Raw genomic sequence first — 19,809 nt, 5'->3', positions numbered from 1 at the left:
CTGAACAAGATCATTCTTAAACTCAGCATTAGTCTGAAGGATTCCAACTGAAAATTCTTCAGGTAAGAATGAGGAGGATAGTGGGGGAAAAAAAGGAAATAAAAGTAAGTGGAAATAACCAGAGGCCAAAATAAGGTATGGAAACATCAATATCCATGTTTTTCTAAAAATTAATCCTTTCCGAATGATGACTTTTACATTAACTTTATTTCATATCTTCTCAATAATGCATACACCAAGTCTACAATAATACTAAATGACAGTCTGAACAGCAAAATATTTCTTTAGACTGTATAATATCACACAAACTAAAAAGCCTTTTAAAAAGAACTGCTATCTATATTTATGTTATTTCAAGACAGACAACGTTAAGTTTCCTTCTCCCCATTAAGACTGGAACATAGAACCTCTGGGATACAATTAATAGGTTGCCAGTGATAAACAATCATCCCAGGAGTTGTTTTTGTCTTGAAGGCTTTAGGTGCACTCTGGGCTTTCCTATTCCAGTAGGTAAACATCCAGCAATTTGAATTCAAGCTTCAATGCAAACTGACCTTCAACCAATCAGCCATAACAATAACAGAAGGATCTGTGATTGTACTGAGTAACTCCTTTGTGGCTCTTTTCTTTTCTTCTCGGTAATTTTTCTTTTGCACCTATTTTACACAAATAATAGAAAAATTAAAAATTCATTAGAAATGGGCAATTTCTTTCCAAAATTTTTAGGTCTATAACATGTAGAATATAAGATTCTAAACTTGTTTTAGAATTCTAGCTTCTTAGGATAAAAAAAAACACTTTTTAAGAGCTGGTAGGAATTTTAAGAGCTGGTAGGAATTTTTATTTCATTTAGCTGTCTTTACTATCCCCTATCCTATTCCAAGACCCAGAATTGACCACTATTAACAGTTCTGGAAAACACTATCTTTTCAGGTTTTTTTCTATGTATATAATCTAAAGAAATACACAGCTTTCATGGCTTTGTTTTTTTAAACTTTTTTTTTTTTTTAAAGTTCTCCTATTCAATATTTTTTGGAGCATCTCCATGCCTAACTCATTCATTTAATTGACACATAAGCTTCGTAGTATGAAAAAAACAGTAAGAGCTAATGTTTACTGGACACATTCTGCATACCCGTTACTGTTCTAAGCACTTCACAAGTACCATCTCATTTAATCTTCACAATAACCCCAGAAACTAAGACAATTATTATCCTTATTTTACAGATGAGAAAACTGCGGCACAAACAGTAATTTGCCCAGGATCACACAGCTAGTAAGTCATGGAGGCACGACTCATCAAAGGCAGACTGGCTTTAAAGGACATGCTCTTAACCATCATACTAACTGCTTCTATAATTTTTCTTAAAGTTCTCTTACTGATGGAAATCCACTCTGTTATCAGTTTTTTCATATTACAAACAATGCTGCATTTGTTTTCAACTGGCAATTTTGTTTTCCTAATATGAAGATACGAGATATAAATAATTAAGAAATCATAAAATGATATTAATTTATTCAAAATATCAAAATACCTTCATAAATTACCTTTCAGATAATCTGGGAAGGCTGCACTGGACTAATACAGTCTTATTATTACTTTGTTATTATATGGATGGGAGAAGAGTGGTGATAAACTATCAGTGATAATTTCTTTTAGCTATAAAACATTCCTAGTTGCACTTAATGACTATATACATCTAAAAAATTTTAAATAATTCTACAGCCAAAAAACTTCAAACTTTTAGTCTTTATTAATATGCATATCTGAATAACAGTTGATTTAATATGGGATTGTAAACACAAATGCATCCAGGATCAGATATAAGAAAAAAAGGGGTAAAATAGACCGTGCAGGGATCAGAGTCAAATACAAAGCATGTATTGCTGAAGATCCAGGATCTGTGGCCATACTGGAAGGCAAGCCCAAGGCCGTATTTCTTAAAGAGAGGTTGGAAAGCTGAACTTGTATTTGTAACCTCAAATTTTTAGAACATTGTATAGATTAAAATATATCTACCTGTGGGTCAAATTCAGCCCATAACCCTGCAGTTAGTAAACTTGAATTTCAAAAAGCACTAGAGCTTCCCATTACACGTTCTACAACACAGTGATATGCCTAACTAGGTATAACTGTGCAGAGCTATCCAGTCCTCAGCCAAAGGCATGGCCAGTTGAGGCCCGAGGCAGCACTGGACAGTCATCAAGTAGCCTCCTCTGTTGACTCCAGTGTGCCATACAAATATTAACATTCTTTACGTGTGCCTGTCTGGATACTATTTTTCTTTCCTTAGGAGACACATATTTATCTTGTTAGCCCATTTTCAAAAGCACATGGAAAGCATAATGTTATTTATGAAATAACTGGAAACAAACCTTGAGGGATTCTTTTTTTGTGAGCTTGCTTGAAGCAGAACTATCCTTCTCTGAGCCATTATAAAGTTTAGATTCAGACTGAAATCACATAGAAATAAACAAAAGAGAAATCATAATCAAACCTTCATTTATTTTATACATACAGAATATAAAAATTAATGTTAAAGCTATGTTTGTGAATTCTTCCCATTTATTGCTGTGATTTAGGCTAAAATAAATTTTCAAATGTCAATTTTCTCTATATAGATAGATAGCTTCAGTTTAAAAGTAATCCATGTTAAATCCACAAAAGCACAAAATAAACACTAATCAGGAATGCCTGGTTGGCTCAGTCAGAAAAGGATGCAATTCTTGATTTTGGAGCTGTGACTGCAAGCCTCATGTTGGATGTAGAGATTACTTAAACAAACAAATAAATAAATAAAAAGTTAAGAAAAAAAAAAAACCAACAAACCCTAATCAATAAATTAATCTACATGTGAGGTTAAATAAGACCATTTGTAATTTTTGCATTTCATTTTCCAGAATATTTCTAAGACACATATGCAATTATTTATTCTTAGAACAAAAGTATCCAAAGTAACATAATTTCTTAACCATTAAAATATTCTAAATAAACCAAACCATGTACATTCTAGCAAGTTACAGCACACATTGCCCTACTGGTACTCATATATCATCAGAAATTAGTATTTAAACACCATCTAATTTGTAAATTTGTAGTGTTTAAAAACCAGTATTCCTAGCATCTACTTCTTCCTGCCTATCCAGTGTCCCTAAAGTATTATTGTCTTAAACTTGTTTTCCGACTTTGCTTATACTTAATTTTATTTGATCTTCATAAGAACCTTGACAAATAGAGGCGCCTGGGTGGCTCAATCCATTAAGCAGCTGATTGATTTTGGCTCAGGTTATGACCTCAGGGTGTGAGATGATCGAGACTCACATTGGGGTCGGCACTTAACGGAGTTCACTCCTCTCTCTCCGCCCCTCCCCATAGGTGCACTATTACTCTCTCTCCCTCTCTCAGATTAAGAAATCAATCTTGAATAGGCATAACAAGTGATTTTATCTCCATTTTACAAATTGTGAAGGGGAGGTTCTGCAGGTGATTTTCTAAACTAACAATAATGTTACAGGGACCAGAATGTAGGTCTCCTAATATAGCACTCTTTTGAAGAGACTACATTCTCTCACCAGAGTAAAAGAGCATAAATGTGAAAGTTGCTTTTGTAAATCTTGGACAATAAAATTAAACATGTTTAGTGTCATGTGTCCTATGATTTTCATTTTTATCTACTGTTTTATCTATTATTAGACAGAGAAGAGGGTATTTAAAGTTCTTAGCATGACTCTTGGGGCCAAAAAAGTACATGGGGCTTGATCCAAATGGTGGCTTTCAAATGCTGAATGGTTACACCTGCAAAGCACTAGGTGTGATTATATATAACAAAATGCTGGGTATAAATTCCCTCACTCAATTTTAAGAGCCATGAAGGCAGGGACCACACTTATTCACCAATGGTACCTAGCTATCACCTGGGGAAAAGAAAGGGCTCACTAAATAGCTGATGAATTAATAAAATAAAAACTAAACTAGCATTTTGAACTCATTTTTTTTTTTTTACCTCTCTGAAAAAACACCTCTGTTACTCGATACAAAATATGGGTTATTGGGGCATCTGGGTGGCTCAGTTGGTTAAGCGTCAGCCTTTGGCTCAGATCCCGGGGTCATGGAATTGAGCCCTACACCAGGCTCCTTGCTCAGCAGGAAGCCTGCTTCTCCCAATGCCTGCTCTGCCTGATGCTCCCCTTGCTTGTGCTTGCTTTCTCATTCTCTCTCTCTGACAAATAAATAAATAAAATCTTTAAAAACAAAACCAAAAACTGATACAAGGAAGTTGAGAGGCAACGTGGGGTGTCTGGGGGGTAGGAAAGGAATAAATGGAACAAGGTGGGATCGGGAGGGAGACAAACCATAAGAGACTTTTTTTTTTTTAAAGATTTTTATTTATTTATTTATTTGACACAGAGAGAGAGAGCACAAGTAGGCAGAGAGGCAAGCAGAGAGAGAGAGGAGGAAGCAGGCTCCCTGCTGAGCAGAGAGCCCGATGTGGGACTCCATCCCAGGACCCTGAGATCATGACCTGAGCCGAAGGCAGCGGCTTAACCCACTGAACCACCCAGGCGCCCACCATAAGAGACTCTTAATCTCACAAAACAAGCTGAGGGTTCGGGGGAGGTAGGGAGAGGATAGCTGCGTTATGGATATTGGGGAAGGTATGTGCTATGGCGAGTGCTGTGAACTGTAAACCTGGCGATTCACAGACCTGTATCCCTGGGGCTAATAATACATTATATGTTAATAAAAAAATTTTTTAGAGAGCAAATAAGGAAATACTGAAAAAAAATTAAAATGTTACTTAATTAAAAAACAATACGGGTTATTATGGTGATGATGACAATAACTGGCTGCACTAGATAGAAGGGAACTGCAAACTATGCTTAATGCAGAAGGTGGGGATCAACCCAATTAAATTTTTGTTGAAGTCACTCCCTTGAGAACTGAACTTGAAACATCATACTACTTACTCTCATGGCAATGGCACTGATTGTGATACCAAAACAAATTTATAAAGTTGCTCAATCCCAAATGGTCTCTGTCTTCTCTTTGCCCCCAAGAACCTTAAAGATAGCATAGCTACCATCAGAACAGGATGATTTCTATTTCTCACAACTTAATAGGAAAATGTGTATTATAATGTACTTCTTAGACACTAGTAAATGAAGAATAAACACTAATGGAAAGTAATGGGTGCTTATTCTTTACCAAGAACTTTTCTAAACACTTCATGTGCACTACCTCATTGCACTACATCATTAAACCTTAAAGCAATCCTATGAGATAGTAACAGTATCTCCCTTTTGCTAATAAGAAAACCAAGACTAACCATTAGAAATAACTTCCCAAAGTCACAGAGCCAGTAAGTAGATGAACTGGGATTTGTACCCTGGTCTACCTAATTCTCATGCTCTTAGCCATTTCACTGTAATGATTTCTCACCTTTTAAAACTATTCACACAGAATTTTAGCCAGACTCAAATTTAAGATTTATCTTCATGAATAACAGGAAATGCTTCCCTCACATGATATAATCTGGCTTGGTGATTCCTAAAAGATTCTAGTATATAAAGCACCAGCAGGCCAGAAGGGGGGTCCATGTGAGCTTGGTAAATTTTAGAGAATTTACCATATTTCAAGGAATCCTTGCCAATCTGTGTAGGCAGTTCTAGGGAAACAACAACAACAACAACAACAACAACAACAATAAAAAACCCCACTGACCAAGTTTTACAAGTTTTTAAAATACACTATACCTAAGTTTTCTGGATCAACAGGTTTCCTTTTAAATAACAAAACTCAAACTATTTTTGTTGGAAATATTTTATTAAAACTAATTTGTCCTTCTTTTAATATCTTAATTGGGGGCGCCTGGGTGGCTCAGTGGGTTAAGCCTCTGCCTTCGGCTCAGGTCATGATCCCAGGATCCTGGGATTGAGCCCCGCAGCACTGGGCTCTCTGCTCAGCATGGAGCCTGCTTCCCTTCCAATCTCTCTCTCTCTGCCTGCCTCTCTGCCTACCTGTGATCTGTGTCTGTCAAATAAATAAATGAAATCTTTAAAGAAAAAATAACCTTGGGGTGCCTGGGTGGCTTAGTGAATTAAAGCCTTTACCTTTGGCTCCGGTCATGATCCCAGGGTCCTGGGATTGAGCCCTGCATTGGGCTCCCCGCTTAGGAGGGAGCCTGCTTCCTGCCTGCCCACCCTTCTGCCCTGCCGCCTGCCTCTCTACCTACTTGTGATCTCTGTCAAATAAATAAATAAAATCTTAAAAAAAAAAAAAGAAACAATAAAAATAAAACAACCCAAACTAAAATTATTTTAAAAATCTTTAAAAAAAATTAATAAAATTAAAAAAAACCCCAAAACCAAACCAAACCAAACCAAACCCTTAACTGAACACTGTCTTAATGATGACCACAGGGTTTAATGTACAGTATCATTTGTTTCTTCATTAAATGGCCTTAGAATGCTCAGTATGTTATAGTTTCTTTTCCCTTCTTTCTTTTCATCCCCTCCCCGCTTGTAACTATTGTTCTCTTAAGGGCTGTGTGACTTCAGGTTATTCAATCTCTTTCAGTCTTAGTTTCCTTGTTTGTAAAATCAGGATATTCCTATTGTAGGGTTGCTTTGAGGGTTAAATGAGGTAGTGTGCATGATATGTTTAACATACTACTTGGTATATATTGTGTTTCAGGTTTGTGACTATAGAGGAAAAGTGCTGTCAAAAATCTGACCTTTAAATAAATGGAACATTAACATATAAGAATACTTTCCTCTTGCTTTGAAAACTTAAAATACTACAGATATAAGGGATAAAAATAATGTTAATATGACTAGTTCAGATATCCTGATTTGGAGGGTTTCTTAAATATCCAGGTAAATATATTTTTACAGCAAGTAATAGACATTTAGCATCCCTATAGATAAGCAGATGTATGTATGACTGGATAATCAAGTCAATAAATAGATCTGGGCTCAAAAACCACTATCCTTGTAACAGGATTACTTTTATCCCACTAAATACATTACCCAGGCTGGTAATTCCTTTTGTTGAGATGGACTACTAAAAATTCATTTAAAAATGCTAACAGCAAGATGGGACAGATTTGATTAACTGAATTTTTCAATTCAATCACTTAAAAGATGCATGAGAAATAGAAACTGCCTTTATTTTTTAAAAATGGGGGGGTAAAAAAAGTGTATTCATATATTTTAAGAAATAACCCCAAATCCTATGACCAAAATGGCAGTATTAATACTTTTTGCATCAAATTCAGAAAAATATAAGGTTAAATTATGATGGTCTCAGTTGTGCACACTGATTATAGAAGGAGTAACAAAACTCTGTTTCCTGAAGTTACTTAAGTACAGTTAACATGATCAGAATTCCATGAGAATGTGGCTTAATGATAAATGTGTAAATTTTAGGATTGTCATGAAAAACAAGAGTGGGTTTTGTGTTAGAATATTCAAGGACAAACAGGTGACTATGCATCTCTTCAGCTAACAGAATAAACAAGGATTAAATCTAAGTTAAGGCAGAATCGATAGGTTTCAACTATTGGAAAATATCAGGATTTAAGTACAATTTTACTTACACTAGTTACCATGTTAAGAATCCCACTCATTTACTATAATCCCCCCCCCTTTTAAATAAACTCTGTGTTCAATGTGGGGCCTGAATTCAGGATCCAGATCAAGAGTCACATGCTCTACCAACTGAGCCAACCATGTGTCCCCCACTGTAATTCTTATTCAAAGAAAGAAGATGAATTCTCAAATACCTACTATTAACCAGGTACTCTGTCAGGCAGTTGCAGTATCATAATCTGGGACAAGGACCTTATCTCCTTTGTACAGATAAGAAAACTGAAGCCATTTTGAATCCCAGCTTTACTACTCTAACCCTTATTTAATTTCTCTAAGCTTCAGTTTGTTCACTTAGAAAATGGGGCCAATAATACCTACTATCTTCTAATACTGTTATGAGTTAAGGGGATACATAGTAAGCTCTTAAAATAAAATAGCTATTAAAATCACTGTAATTAGTATCCAAGAAGTCACAGGTAATGTATACGAATCAAGATTCAAACTTGCTTTTTTGACTTTAAAGCAGTGCTGTCCAGCAGCGCTTTCTGAAAGACAGAAATGCCATATGTGGTGGCTACTGATCCCTTGAGATGTGGCTAGTGTAAATGAGGAACTAAAGTTCTAATTTCATTTGATTTTTGTTAATTTAAAGAGTCAAATATGATTGGCATTATTAGAAGTACAGTTCTAAAGCCTATTTTTTTTCCTTTCTCCACCCTGCTTCGTTAAGGTATGTAAATTTTCTTTTTGGGCAGCTCCCTGCCCTCCCTCTTCCCCTCCCCCCAATTTATGGACTACATATAGGTGGCTCTGATATGTAAGTGTGGGGTTTAAGTATTTAGACTTCTGAGTAGGAATACTGTTCTACCATATATTCACCAACTCTGGTATTAACTGCTTGAAAATAGGTTTTAAAAATTCTATAAATTTCATTATATGTCTAGCAACTGAAGACTCCAGATAAATTATTTTCTCTTTAATTACACATCCCATAAAATGATCAAGGAATTTCATATATATATATATATATATATATATATACACACACACACACATATATATGTATATATATATGAAGTACTATATATATATGTATATATATATATACGAAGTACTATGAAAACTTCTAAGTACTTTTACACATATGATAGATATTTAAGTAATGAATACTTGAAAAGTCTGGATAAAATTATATATTAAAAAAAAAAGTCATGGACCCTTCTCAACCACTGCCATGAATGGAAACCAAAATGTAGGGTTTTTTCATGTTCTGTTTGTCACACATATGCCCACTTCTATTTTGCTAAGAAAGGGGTGTTTAATAATAGCTCTCAGTAGTTAAGAAAAGCAGAGAATTTACTAGCTTAATAAATAGAATTTTCTAACAGTCACTGAACTTTGATTCCACAACCAAAAACTTCTTGCAGTCTAACTCTGGAGAGAACACACTGGTTACCAACAGGCTGTATTTCCAAGTAACCAAGAGGACCAACATCAACCCCAGTGGAACTTTCCTTTCTTCATATACACTGCATGATTTAGATATACCAACATAAAAACATACCCTAAAAATCTGAAAGAATTTTATTGTTAGTTCTTCTTCTTAAATTTTAGAAAAATGTCATAATCATATATTTGGGAATAGCACATTCTTACCTTGCTCTTTGACATAGAAAGTGAAGATTCATCTTTATTTTGAGAAAGGTCTTCCTTTCCTCTTTCAAAACCTTTAAAAAACATTGTTATTATTTTAGTATTATATATAGCATTCAGGCATTAAGAAGCAAATGCATATAAGTCATCCAATTTCAAATATACATTGTATTTGATGTATATTGGTATAAAAAGCCTAGACTAATTACAGTTTGAAATACTTTTAAGGGATCATATGTAGTATAATAACTCTTTAGAATAAAGTAAGGCTTGTTAATTATTAACTGATAATTATTATCTGATAACTGATAATAATTAATTAATTATTAACTGAACCCATCAACATGAAGCTAAATACCTCTTTTCTGGGCTCCTAGAGCACTCTGTATGAACACAGGCCTCATGGAGCTTTTATTCTAGTGAACTTTTTTTTTTTTTTTTAAGATTTTTAAATTTATTTTGAGAGCGAGAGAGAGGCAAAGAGAAAGAGAAGCAGACTCCCCAACTGACTGCAGAGCCCAACGTGGAAGGGGCTCGATCTCAGGACCCTGAGATCAAGACCTGAGCTGAAACCAAGTCGGTTGGTTGCTCAACTGACTGAGCCACCCATGCTACCCTCTAGTGAACTCTTTTCTAATGAACAATCCTAACTGAAAGAGCCAACCCAGCATCTTTTAACACCTCTTGCCAAATTGGAAACAATTCTACAACTTGTGATAAAAGACTAGAGGAAAATCAACCTACACTGAGGGACAGACTTAAAAAAAACCTAACAATGTGTTTATTGTGAGAATTAAATGAGGATCCATTAGAGAGCATTTAGCATACTATTTTCCACACAGTATACGTTCAATTCATGTTGACTCTTAAGATGATCACTGGTACTGACTACTATATACAAATTCTAAAAGGATGAATCTAAAATACATAAATGCACAAGGATGAACATGCAGGGATCCCTGCAATTATGTAACATATTAACATAACAGTATGCCAAAAGCAATGAGCAGATTAATGTTATTAACAGTACAATTAGAAAACTGTTAACACTGAAATTTGTGTGGCAGGTATAAAAGGAGCAGTATTCAATTTAAAGATGTTCCTTCTACTTTTACTTATTTATTTATTTAAAAGATTTTACTTATTTGACAGATAGAGATCACAAGTAGGTAGAGAGGCAGGCAGAGAGAGAGGAGGAAGCAGGCTCCCTGCTGAGCAGAGAGCCCGATGTGGGCCCACTGAGCCACCCAGGTGCTCCTGTTCCTTCTACTTTTAAAGGCAAGTATTATTAACTCTTCCCTATAATCATTTGTTCTAAGTCCAACAAAAGCCTATATTAAAAATACATACATCATTATTCATAAAGTAGCACTTAAAAAAATAATCAGTAGCACCAGCCTGAAGCATTTAAAAAATCATTTCTAACGTATTAATTATACCTTTTTTCTCTATTTCGCTTATATTAGCTAAAAACAAATCCATTCCAATTTCCTAATCCAGAGATTTTATTGAATTGGTTTCTGTAATACTAAGAAGGAAGTATTTTCCCCTACTCCCCAACTGCAGTAAGGACGATCACTTAATCCCAACACTAGGGGGAAATTAAACTATTCCATAAATGTAACATGAAATTTTAAATAACTTATCAAAACTTTAGACTTTAGTATAAAGCAAACCAAAGTTACCTAATTCAGTTGAAAAATTCTAAAATATTTATTCAAAGTAGTAATATTTTATAATAAGTAATTCTTTCTTTTTTCAGATTTGTTTATTGGAGAGAGAGCAAGAGTGAGAATGGGGGCGGGGGGCAGAGGGAGAGGGCAAGAGAATCTTATTTTATTTTATTTTTTTAAGATTTTATGTATTTACTTGACAGAGAGAGATAGAGCTAGCACAAGCAGGAGGAGTGGCATAGGGAGAAGGAGAAGCAGGCTCCCCACAGAGCAGGTAGCCCGATGTGGAGCTCGATCCCAGAACCCTGGGATCATAACCTGAGACAAAGGCAGATGTGTGACCAACTGAGCCAGCCACCCATTCTTAATATTAATAAATTATTATTTTCTATCATGTGTGGGAGATAAAAATTACTTTAAAATTACTTTTTTAAAAAAGTGGTATTTATAGACAAAATTCTGAAGCCCGTAACACATTATTGACCATTATTAATAATGCAAAGCAGTTTCAGATCATAACTTTTTACCAAGTTTGCTTGTTAGTGATTTTAGGTAGTAAATTCTCTTCCTACTATCCTCCCCACTGCCTTAATAATACAGAAACCTATACCCCCTCAAAATGGCTAAAATTAAAGGGATACTACTTTCCACGTACAGATGAGAATGTGGAGCAACTGGATCTCTATTCACTACTGGTAAGAATATAATGGGGCATAACCACTTTGGAAAACTGTTTGAAAGCACATACTAAAGCAGAATTTACGGATATTCTAACACAAAGCAATTCTAATCCTAGATATACCCAATAGAAATGGTTGGGTATATTCGTCAAAATAAGATACAAAAATGTTCATAGCAGCTTTCTTCATAATAGCCAAAGTCTGAAACCAACTCAAATGGTTATTAAGAGCTGAATAAGTGGCGCTCGCTTCGGTAGCACATATACTAAAATTGGAACCATACAGAGAAGATTAGCATGGCCCCTGTGCAAGGATGACACACAAATTCGTGAGGCGTTCCATTCGTGGATGGGACTAGAAGAGATGCTGAGTGAAATAAGTCAAGCAGAGAGAGTCAATTATCATATGGTTTCACTTATTTGTGGAGCATAACAAATAACATGGAGGACAAAGGGAGATGGAGAGGAGAAGGGAGTTGAGGGAAATTGGAAGGGGAGATGAACCATAGAGACTATACACTCTGAAAAACAATCTGAGGGTTTTGAAGGGGCAAGGGGTGGGAGGTTGGGGGAGCCAGGTGGTGGGTATTAGAGAGGGCACGGATTGCATGGAGTACTGGGTGTGGTGCAAAAACAATGAATACTGTCAGGCTGAAAAGAAATAAAATAAAAAAGAGTTGAATAAGTGAATATATTTGCACAATGGAATGTTATACAGCAATGTAGTAGTAATTAAAGGAACCAATTACTACTACAGAAAACAACAGACAGTATTGAGTGAAAAAAGCCATGTCTTTTCACACAGACAAAAAAAGCATATACTGTATGATTCCATTTATACACAGTTGAGGAACTGTCAAACCTACTATAGAGTTAGAGATTGTTACAGTGGTTTACCTTTGTTATAGAAGGAATGGACTGGGAGGGGCAAGAGGCAGTCTTATGTGGATCTGGGAAGTGGTTACGGGGTCTATATATAACTTAAAATCAAAAGGTTATGCATTTATCTATATGTAAGTTATGCCTCAATAAAAAAATAAAAGCTCAGCCTTTTCTATTCTTTCAGTTTATTAGACCTCTCCTGCTTTGACATCCATCCCCACTTAGTCTATATCCCTTTAACTTATTTTGCACCTAGCTAATTCTGATTAATTCATCAATAGTAGTTAACATAATATTAATGAAAAAACAATAAAGGAACCAATATCCATTTGTAAGAACACTTGTGATTACGACACCATGCTAGATGCTTTACTTAGTTACTTTAAAAACAACACCACAAAAACCCCCACATATTAACTATATTTTATATAATTAAAGAAAAACCAACGTTCACAGAAATTAAGGAACTTGACAATGTTAGTAAGTCAAAGTATCAGAGCTGATTCAAACTTAGGTCTAACTGTAAAATTCATGCTACTTTTAGAATGCTAGGTTCCTCTCAAGACCCAAGGACACCTCTTCTGGGTGGCCTTGCTCTGATTGTATAGGCAAAGTTAGCTCTCCCCTTCTCTGAGATATATAGCATTTCATACATATTTGTACTACCCCATTTATCACAATATACTTTCAAGTATTTGTTTTCATGTTCATATTCCATACTTGACTGTGAATTCCTGTAAAGAAAGGTCTAATCCTTATTCACCCTTTCAAACATAAAAATTTGATTATTTGATCCCAAAATTAGCAAAACTGGACTCCAGTTATTTGTAATCATTTTTATAATATGTAAAATATAGAACAGCTTCAGAAAATGCATAAAATGTAAATGTATAATTTAATATATACAGCGAATACTGGCAGAACCACCACCCAAATAAAAAAAAATAGTCAAAATCCCATAAGATCCTCCCTACTCCCCAGCACCATTCTTGATCACAGTCTAATCTTCTCCTCAAAGGCAACCATTTTGACTTTTGCAAACATTCTTTACCAGCACGTCAAGTACGTATTTTACTCATTTTCATCGCATATTGGAATCCAATTGCATGACTACACCACTATGTATCTATCAATTGTAGACAGGCATTTGGGTTATTCCCAATTTGTCCCTCTTATCAACAACGGTACCACAAATATTCCTGGCAGTGTATCCTGGGAGACACATATATATATACCTACCTGTGATTTTCTCTAAATTCTAGAATTCCTGGGTTATACTATATGTGTGTCTTCAACTTTGAGGATACCAAATTGTTTACTTTTCTACTAATAGTATGTAAGAATTCTCCTTTCTCCATATTCATGGTAACATCAATATTGACAAGTTTTTAATATTTCTGGTAATTTGTGGGGTGCGTATATCAATGGTATAATGAGGTTCTAGTTTGCATGTCCTTGACTATTAATGATGTTGAGCACTTTCTCACGTTAATTAGCCATTTTAACATTCTCTTTGTGGAGGACCTTCTCAGATCCTTTGTGCATTTATTTTTTTAAAATATTTATTTATTTGAGAGAGTGCACACATGCATGCGCTTACACACCCGGGGTGGGGGGGGGGGCGAGAGGGAGAGAATCTTCAAGCAGGCTCTCCACTGAGCGTGGAGCCTGACAAGAGGCTCAATCCCACGACCCATGAGATCATGACCTGAGCCAAAACCAGGAGACAGATGCTTAACTGACTGAACCACCCAGATGTCCCAATCCTATTTGCATTAAAATATAAATAAATATATTGTCTTTTTCTTATTGATTTATATAGGAATTTTTGATGTATACCAGGACCCTTGCCAGCTATATGGTACAAATAATTCCCTATTCTTGTCTTTTTATTACCTGCATTTTTTTAAATAAACCACTCTTAATTTTAAGGTAGTCAAATTTAAGCCATATCATTCTTTAAAGATTAGTGCTTTTTGGTCTTAAGAAAGTCCTCCCTATATCTGTCACCGTAAAAATATTTTTAAGTAGTATAGTAATACAGAGTTTACTTTCTCCCACTGACCCAATGGAATATTATCCCTAAATAAATTAACACCAAGTCCTTAACTTCTAATTTGTTAACAGAATACAATTGCTATCATCAACAAGGTATAACCTTTCATATAGTTCCATAATAAATTTGGGTCAATAAATGTTTAGATATAATAAAGCAAGCTTTATGCTGCTTCAGTCTTGCTAAAATGAGATTATATGTACATTATTTACAAATGCAGACTGAGTAGGTATTTACAAAATATAAATAGATTAACTATACTAAACACAGCCAAGAATCCAGAAATTTTACTAAAAACAACAACAAAACCCACACACACAACAAAAAAAAACCCTGAGAAGTCAAAATATACTAAAAAGAAACCCATCTGTGCACTGAAGCTCACACAGTTTGTCCATAAAGTGATTTATTTGCTTAGTTTATTTACTCAAATTTTCTGGTACTATTCTAGAGATTGGTCCAATAATCCTATCTAGAAGTTATACCTAAGACTGGGGAAAGAAAGAGATGAGCAGACATGAACTTAAAAGAAAAGCACTATGGTGTTACTGGAAATACATGGGCAAGTGGTACCATTTCTATATTATAGCTCAGCATAAAGACGAAGGCCATACCAATATATTTCTTTAGGAAACTAAAATGAAAATAAGGTTATGTTCAAAGTAGTAAGGCAAAATGATCTTAAAATACCACTAATGTAGAACCTCTCCTCTAATAACGTCAAGTAAAAATGAATGTATCTAAAATTTTTTTTCAGTACAATGAAAGGTCCCAGAAGAAATATAGGTTTTATTTTTTAACTGGAAAAACAACAATAACATCTTCATCTTTATGAATAGAATTCCATTCTATTTCTTATCTGATAAAATGCAAAATACTTTAAAGAGTTTCCCATCATGGCTGGTTGCAGTACAACTATTGGTTGTAAAAAGGGGAATATGGAAGCCTCCCTATGAATATGATTTTATTTCAAGAATTAGAAAACAAAGCCAACCATTTACTTTTCCATTCAAACAAATCAACCCAGGGTGACCTTCAATATACTCTTTGACAAGAGAAATTGACAGTTCTGCATTTAGTTACCTAATTAAGTAAATACCAAACTTTTAAAAAGTGAAGTTTTCTGTTGTTTAGTAGAGTCACATGGTTATTCTTTAATATTAAGTAGACTCATTGCATGAAAGTCAGCAAACATTTGCTAGCAAGCTTGCTAGCTTAAAAAATAAAATAGAGACATACACAGAAATAGAAGTAAATCACATTGTAAAAGCAAACAGAGTACTTAACAACTTAAAAATTTTTCAGTATGTTGTATTTTCAAAGCCACTTCTGAACAAAGACAAACACTAAAACATACACCATTTTGAGAACATAAGAAGCACGATAGTAACCATTCTATACTGAGAAGAGGAAATACAGATTATGAATGCTATTCAAAGCTTATGCTCCTTAGGCAACAGTTCAGGACTATGATTTTCAATTCTTTTTTGAAAGAATTTTTTGAAAGAAAATGAAATCAGTGAATTTATAATAATGTATTTTTATTGTCCAGGTACCACACACAAGGTGTTTCACGACCTCAAAATAATGCATATATCAGCTATCAGAATGAATATTCAAAAAAACTGAGAATAAATGTTAGCATGAAGCAGAAAACATAATACAAATTTAACAAAATGTGTCAGAAAAATCTATACATGGTTAAAGTAAGCACCAGTTTCAGTGATTTCTTTGCCATAAGTATTAAAGAATATTTTCATTTTAAAAGAAAAATATAACCTCAAAAGAGTAGACAACTTTATGTTGCAATTTAAAATTTTAAAAGGAAAAAAAGATTTTAAAATATATATCCAAACCTTTGCTATAATAAATCTTTTTCATACAATTAAATTTAAGATCTATTTCATTAACCAATTATTTAATGTCTAAATCATAGCTGTCAAATGCCCAATTTTATTTTAAAAATGTTACCTTAAATGTTACCTTAAAAATAACAATTTCTTAGCACAAACTAATTATACAAAGACACATCTAACAACAAGAAGGCTATTTCAAAAATTATACTTAGAAAACTTCACTTTAGTCATCATTTGAACTATTAAAGCTTAAGCTAAACACCAATTTAACACAGTTACTATTCTGAAGAAAACAGCCAAACAAGTACCAATATTAAATATCTGGGTTTTATTGGCAAAAACCTCAGATTAATTTGCTTATTTATAGAATTTTACATCTATCTCAAGTCTAGCAAAAGGTTTTAATTTTATCAAAGGGCCATAATATTTATTTCTAAAATTAAAGCAAAAATTCATGCTATCAGCAATGCAAGATTTATAATTCACTGAACCACTAGTTCTCAAGTTTGAGTGTAAGAGATTTTAAGAGAAAACATGGAAAAGCCACGCCATATAGCAGCAGTCATTAAAACTGAACCTTTCACTACAGAATCTGTTTCATTTAAATAAAAGCAGTTTTAAGATATTGGAATATTTAGTTTAATGAAAAGCCTGCAAGAAATTAAGAAAAGAAGGCAAGATTAAATAAACAAACCTGGCAAAGAAGGAGAAAGTTCATTGTATCCTCCAAATGAAGCATTCCGGACAAGCTTTCGGCCATCAATTCGTGGAGGAAATAAAACAGGCGAAACCACAGTACAGGAAGAAAATCTACGTTGTTGTGAGCTCTCTTCTTTCATGGCTTAGAAGGGCTATTTAACGTATATTTTCGCTCAAAAGGCTAATTAGATCAGTATGGCAAGGAGAGGCTTTTCTTTCACATCTAAATGTAGCGAAACCCACCAGCACAAACAAAGGACACACACATTTAACAGCAAAGGAGAAGGACCAGAGACTGTCAAATCAGCAATAAACAGAGAAGGCATTAAGCCTTGCTAATGGATTGTTGTTTTGTTTTTGTTTTTTAATGAACTGATAAACGTGAAAGGCTATTCCACTAATGTTTTACCTTTTGATAAAAAGGTTCAGCAATGCCCTGAACTGAACAGCTGCTTTAGTAAAACAAAGCAAGATCAATAGAGATGTAGGATGAGGTAAAATGCAACCCTTTCTCATATCCATTATGTTTTTTGTAGTATCTGCCACACTTCCCACCTCTTCCGATTCCTTCCAGTTTTTGCTTACTTCATATATGGATATAAATATAACACTGTTTATCTTTCCTGAAGCCTCTAGATCTGATCTAATCCACTACTTGCTTCAGCCATATTTAAGAATTCATAAGGAAAGATATTCTCTCAAGTACAATTTTGATGGATTCTAACAGCTAAAGTGGTAACAAATATTTAAGTTTTATCTCTAGCAAGGATATCTGAGTCATTAAGACAATGTTAATGCAAACCAATCCAGAGGGAAGACTGAAAACACCAAAATAACAGAGTGCTCTAATACCTGTCCTCCTGAAACAGATATAAGTTGCTATAGTTCCTGTTCATTGCATTTATACTTAGCAAAATATATCACCTACCTATAAGGATTTTCCACTTAAAACTCTATTTAAAGAAAAATGAGACTTTATTATCACAATAACAAATGGACTATCTTTCTTTACTAGGTTAAAACTAAGTTACTGGTATGATCTCACATTATTAAATCTAATAGTAAAGTACAAATAGCCAAATTTATATATTATGCTATCTCTTTATAACTAACCTTTAAAATTTCAACTGACAGTGGTTCATTTTTATAGGTACCTTACTATACAATCTCAGTTTCCTTCCTACTATTATGCATACATTTCAAGGCCAGTTCTCCACTCAAGATACAATAGCACCCCATATAAGCTAAGTCTGTCTCTCTTTACTAGAAAGTACATTTAACAAATTCCCTTTATGTAACATGTTCTTTATTGGGTAAAGACATTTTAAAAATGAAAGGTAAAAATAAGTTTACAGTTGACAATTACAACTACAAACAAGGATTTGGGTTGTTTTGTTTTGCTTTTCTCCATGTCAAGAAATATAAATGACCATTAATTATAGACGAGAGAGCAATAATTATAATTCATTCAATGGTGCTCGACTCTCAAGGCATTATAATGTTAATGGTTCAAATCCCAGCTGGATGCATTCAATTATGTTAATTTCTATGGGTCTCTGTTTCCTCATCTATAAAATGCTAATAATATTATCTATATTATCAGATTGTTATTAGGATCAAATTGGATAATATATGTGAAATCTAGAAAGGTTTCACATTAAAATGGCAGAATGAAGACACTAACCTAATGTGTTCCCTCCTAAAACTAAAATTATAAGAGAGGGCTAATTTCTTAAAAGCATAAAACAAGTATGTATTCCACAGTATGGATCCAGGATAGAATACAATAACAACATATATTTGACATTGGAAAGCACGAGATTAACAAGTAGTCACTGTCTTGCTGAATCACAAACCAGCAATGGTAAAAACTGAGAACCAGCCCTATTTATACCAAAGAATCCTTTTGTATATAATTCATAACACCAAGTTCCTCTAGATCAGGAATCTGATAAGCTATTGACATCACCAACAATTCTGGAACCAGGACCAAAATATAAGCAATGCTTTCAAAATCGGAAGGAAAATGACTTCCAACTTAAAATTCCATACCCAGCCAAACTATCAATTACATATTAGGGTAAAATAAAGATATTTTTAGACATATATAGTCTAAAATTTACTTTCCATGCAAATTTTCAAATAACTTACTAGAGTAGTCCTTCTCACCTGGGATTCATTGGGCCTACTGCATTGAAACATCCACTTTTCAATATGAATTAACCTTTTTTCCCCAACATCTAAATGGCAATACCCATCACCATAATCCTTGGAAGAACTGAGAAAATATTCACTTAAATTATTTTCTTAAGGCCTTACTTCCCTCATATGACCCCACTTGAGAATGGATATCATAGAATATGTATTTTACCAAAAAGTGATAGCAAAAGTAAGAATGCATGGGATACAGGAAACAGGATACTCAATATAAAAGAGCTTTTAGCGGGGCGCCTGGGTGGCTCAGTGAGTTAAAACCTCTGCCTTTGGCTCAGGTCATGATCCCAGGGTCCTGGGATCAAGCTCCACATCAAGCTCTCTGCTCAGCAGGGAGCCTGCTTCCCTCCCCCACCCCACCTGCCTCTCTGCCTACTTGTAATCTCTGTCAAATAAGTAAATAAAATCTTTAACAACAACAACAACAAAAAGAGCTTTTATCACCCAAAAAGTCCCCCACCAATGTACCATTTCTTTGTAAACCAAGGACAAGCTGTTTGGGTGAAC

At 34.3% G+C, this 19,809-nt stretch overlaps 1 protein-coding gene and 1 non-coding gene across 10 annotated transcripts in view; one reads left to right on the top strand and one right to left on the bottom strand.

Annotated features, from left to right (window-relative positions):
• Positions 1–19,809, bottom strand: part of OSBPL8 (oxysterol binding protein like 8) — a 156,179-nt gene that overhangs the window by 37,281 nt on the left and 99,089 nt on the right. For 8 of the 9 annotated variants that reach the window (XM_032346942.1, XM_032346944.1, XM_032346946.1 and 5 more), the window contains 3 exons: positions 9,247–9,317; positions 2,377–2,454; positions 555–656 (listed from right to left, as the gene is read on the bottom strand). In XM_032346942.1, the coding sequence (XP_032202833.1) occupies positions 555–656; positions 2,377–2,454; positions 9,247–9,317 (251 nt within the window). Of the gene's footprint in view, positions 1–554; positions 657–2,376; positions 2,455–9,246; positions 9,318–17,083; positions 17,381–19,809 lie in introns of those variants that run through there. The other variant, XM_032346941.1, reaches the window with a different exon arrangement.
• Positions 11,838–11,944, top strand: LOC116594567. The gene has a single exon (XR_004287282.1). It is a non-coding gene; the product is annotated as a U6 spliceosomal RNA (small nuclear RNA).

Source organism: Mustela erminea, chromosome 6 (assembly GCF_009829155.1).
Source record: "Mustela erminea isolate mMusErm1 chromosome 6, mMusErm1.Pri, whole genome shotgun sequence".
Lineage (NCBI taxonomy): Eukaryota > Metazoa > Chordata > Mammalia > Carnivora > Mustelidae > Mustela > Mustela erminea.
Note: the sequence above shows the minus strand (reverse complement) of the source record. Positions and strands in the feature narration are given on the sequence as shown.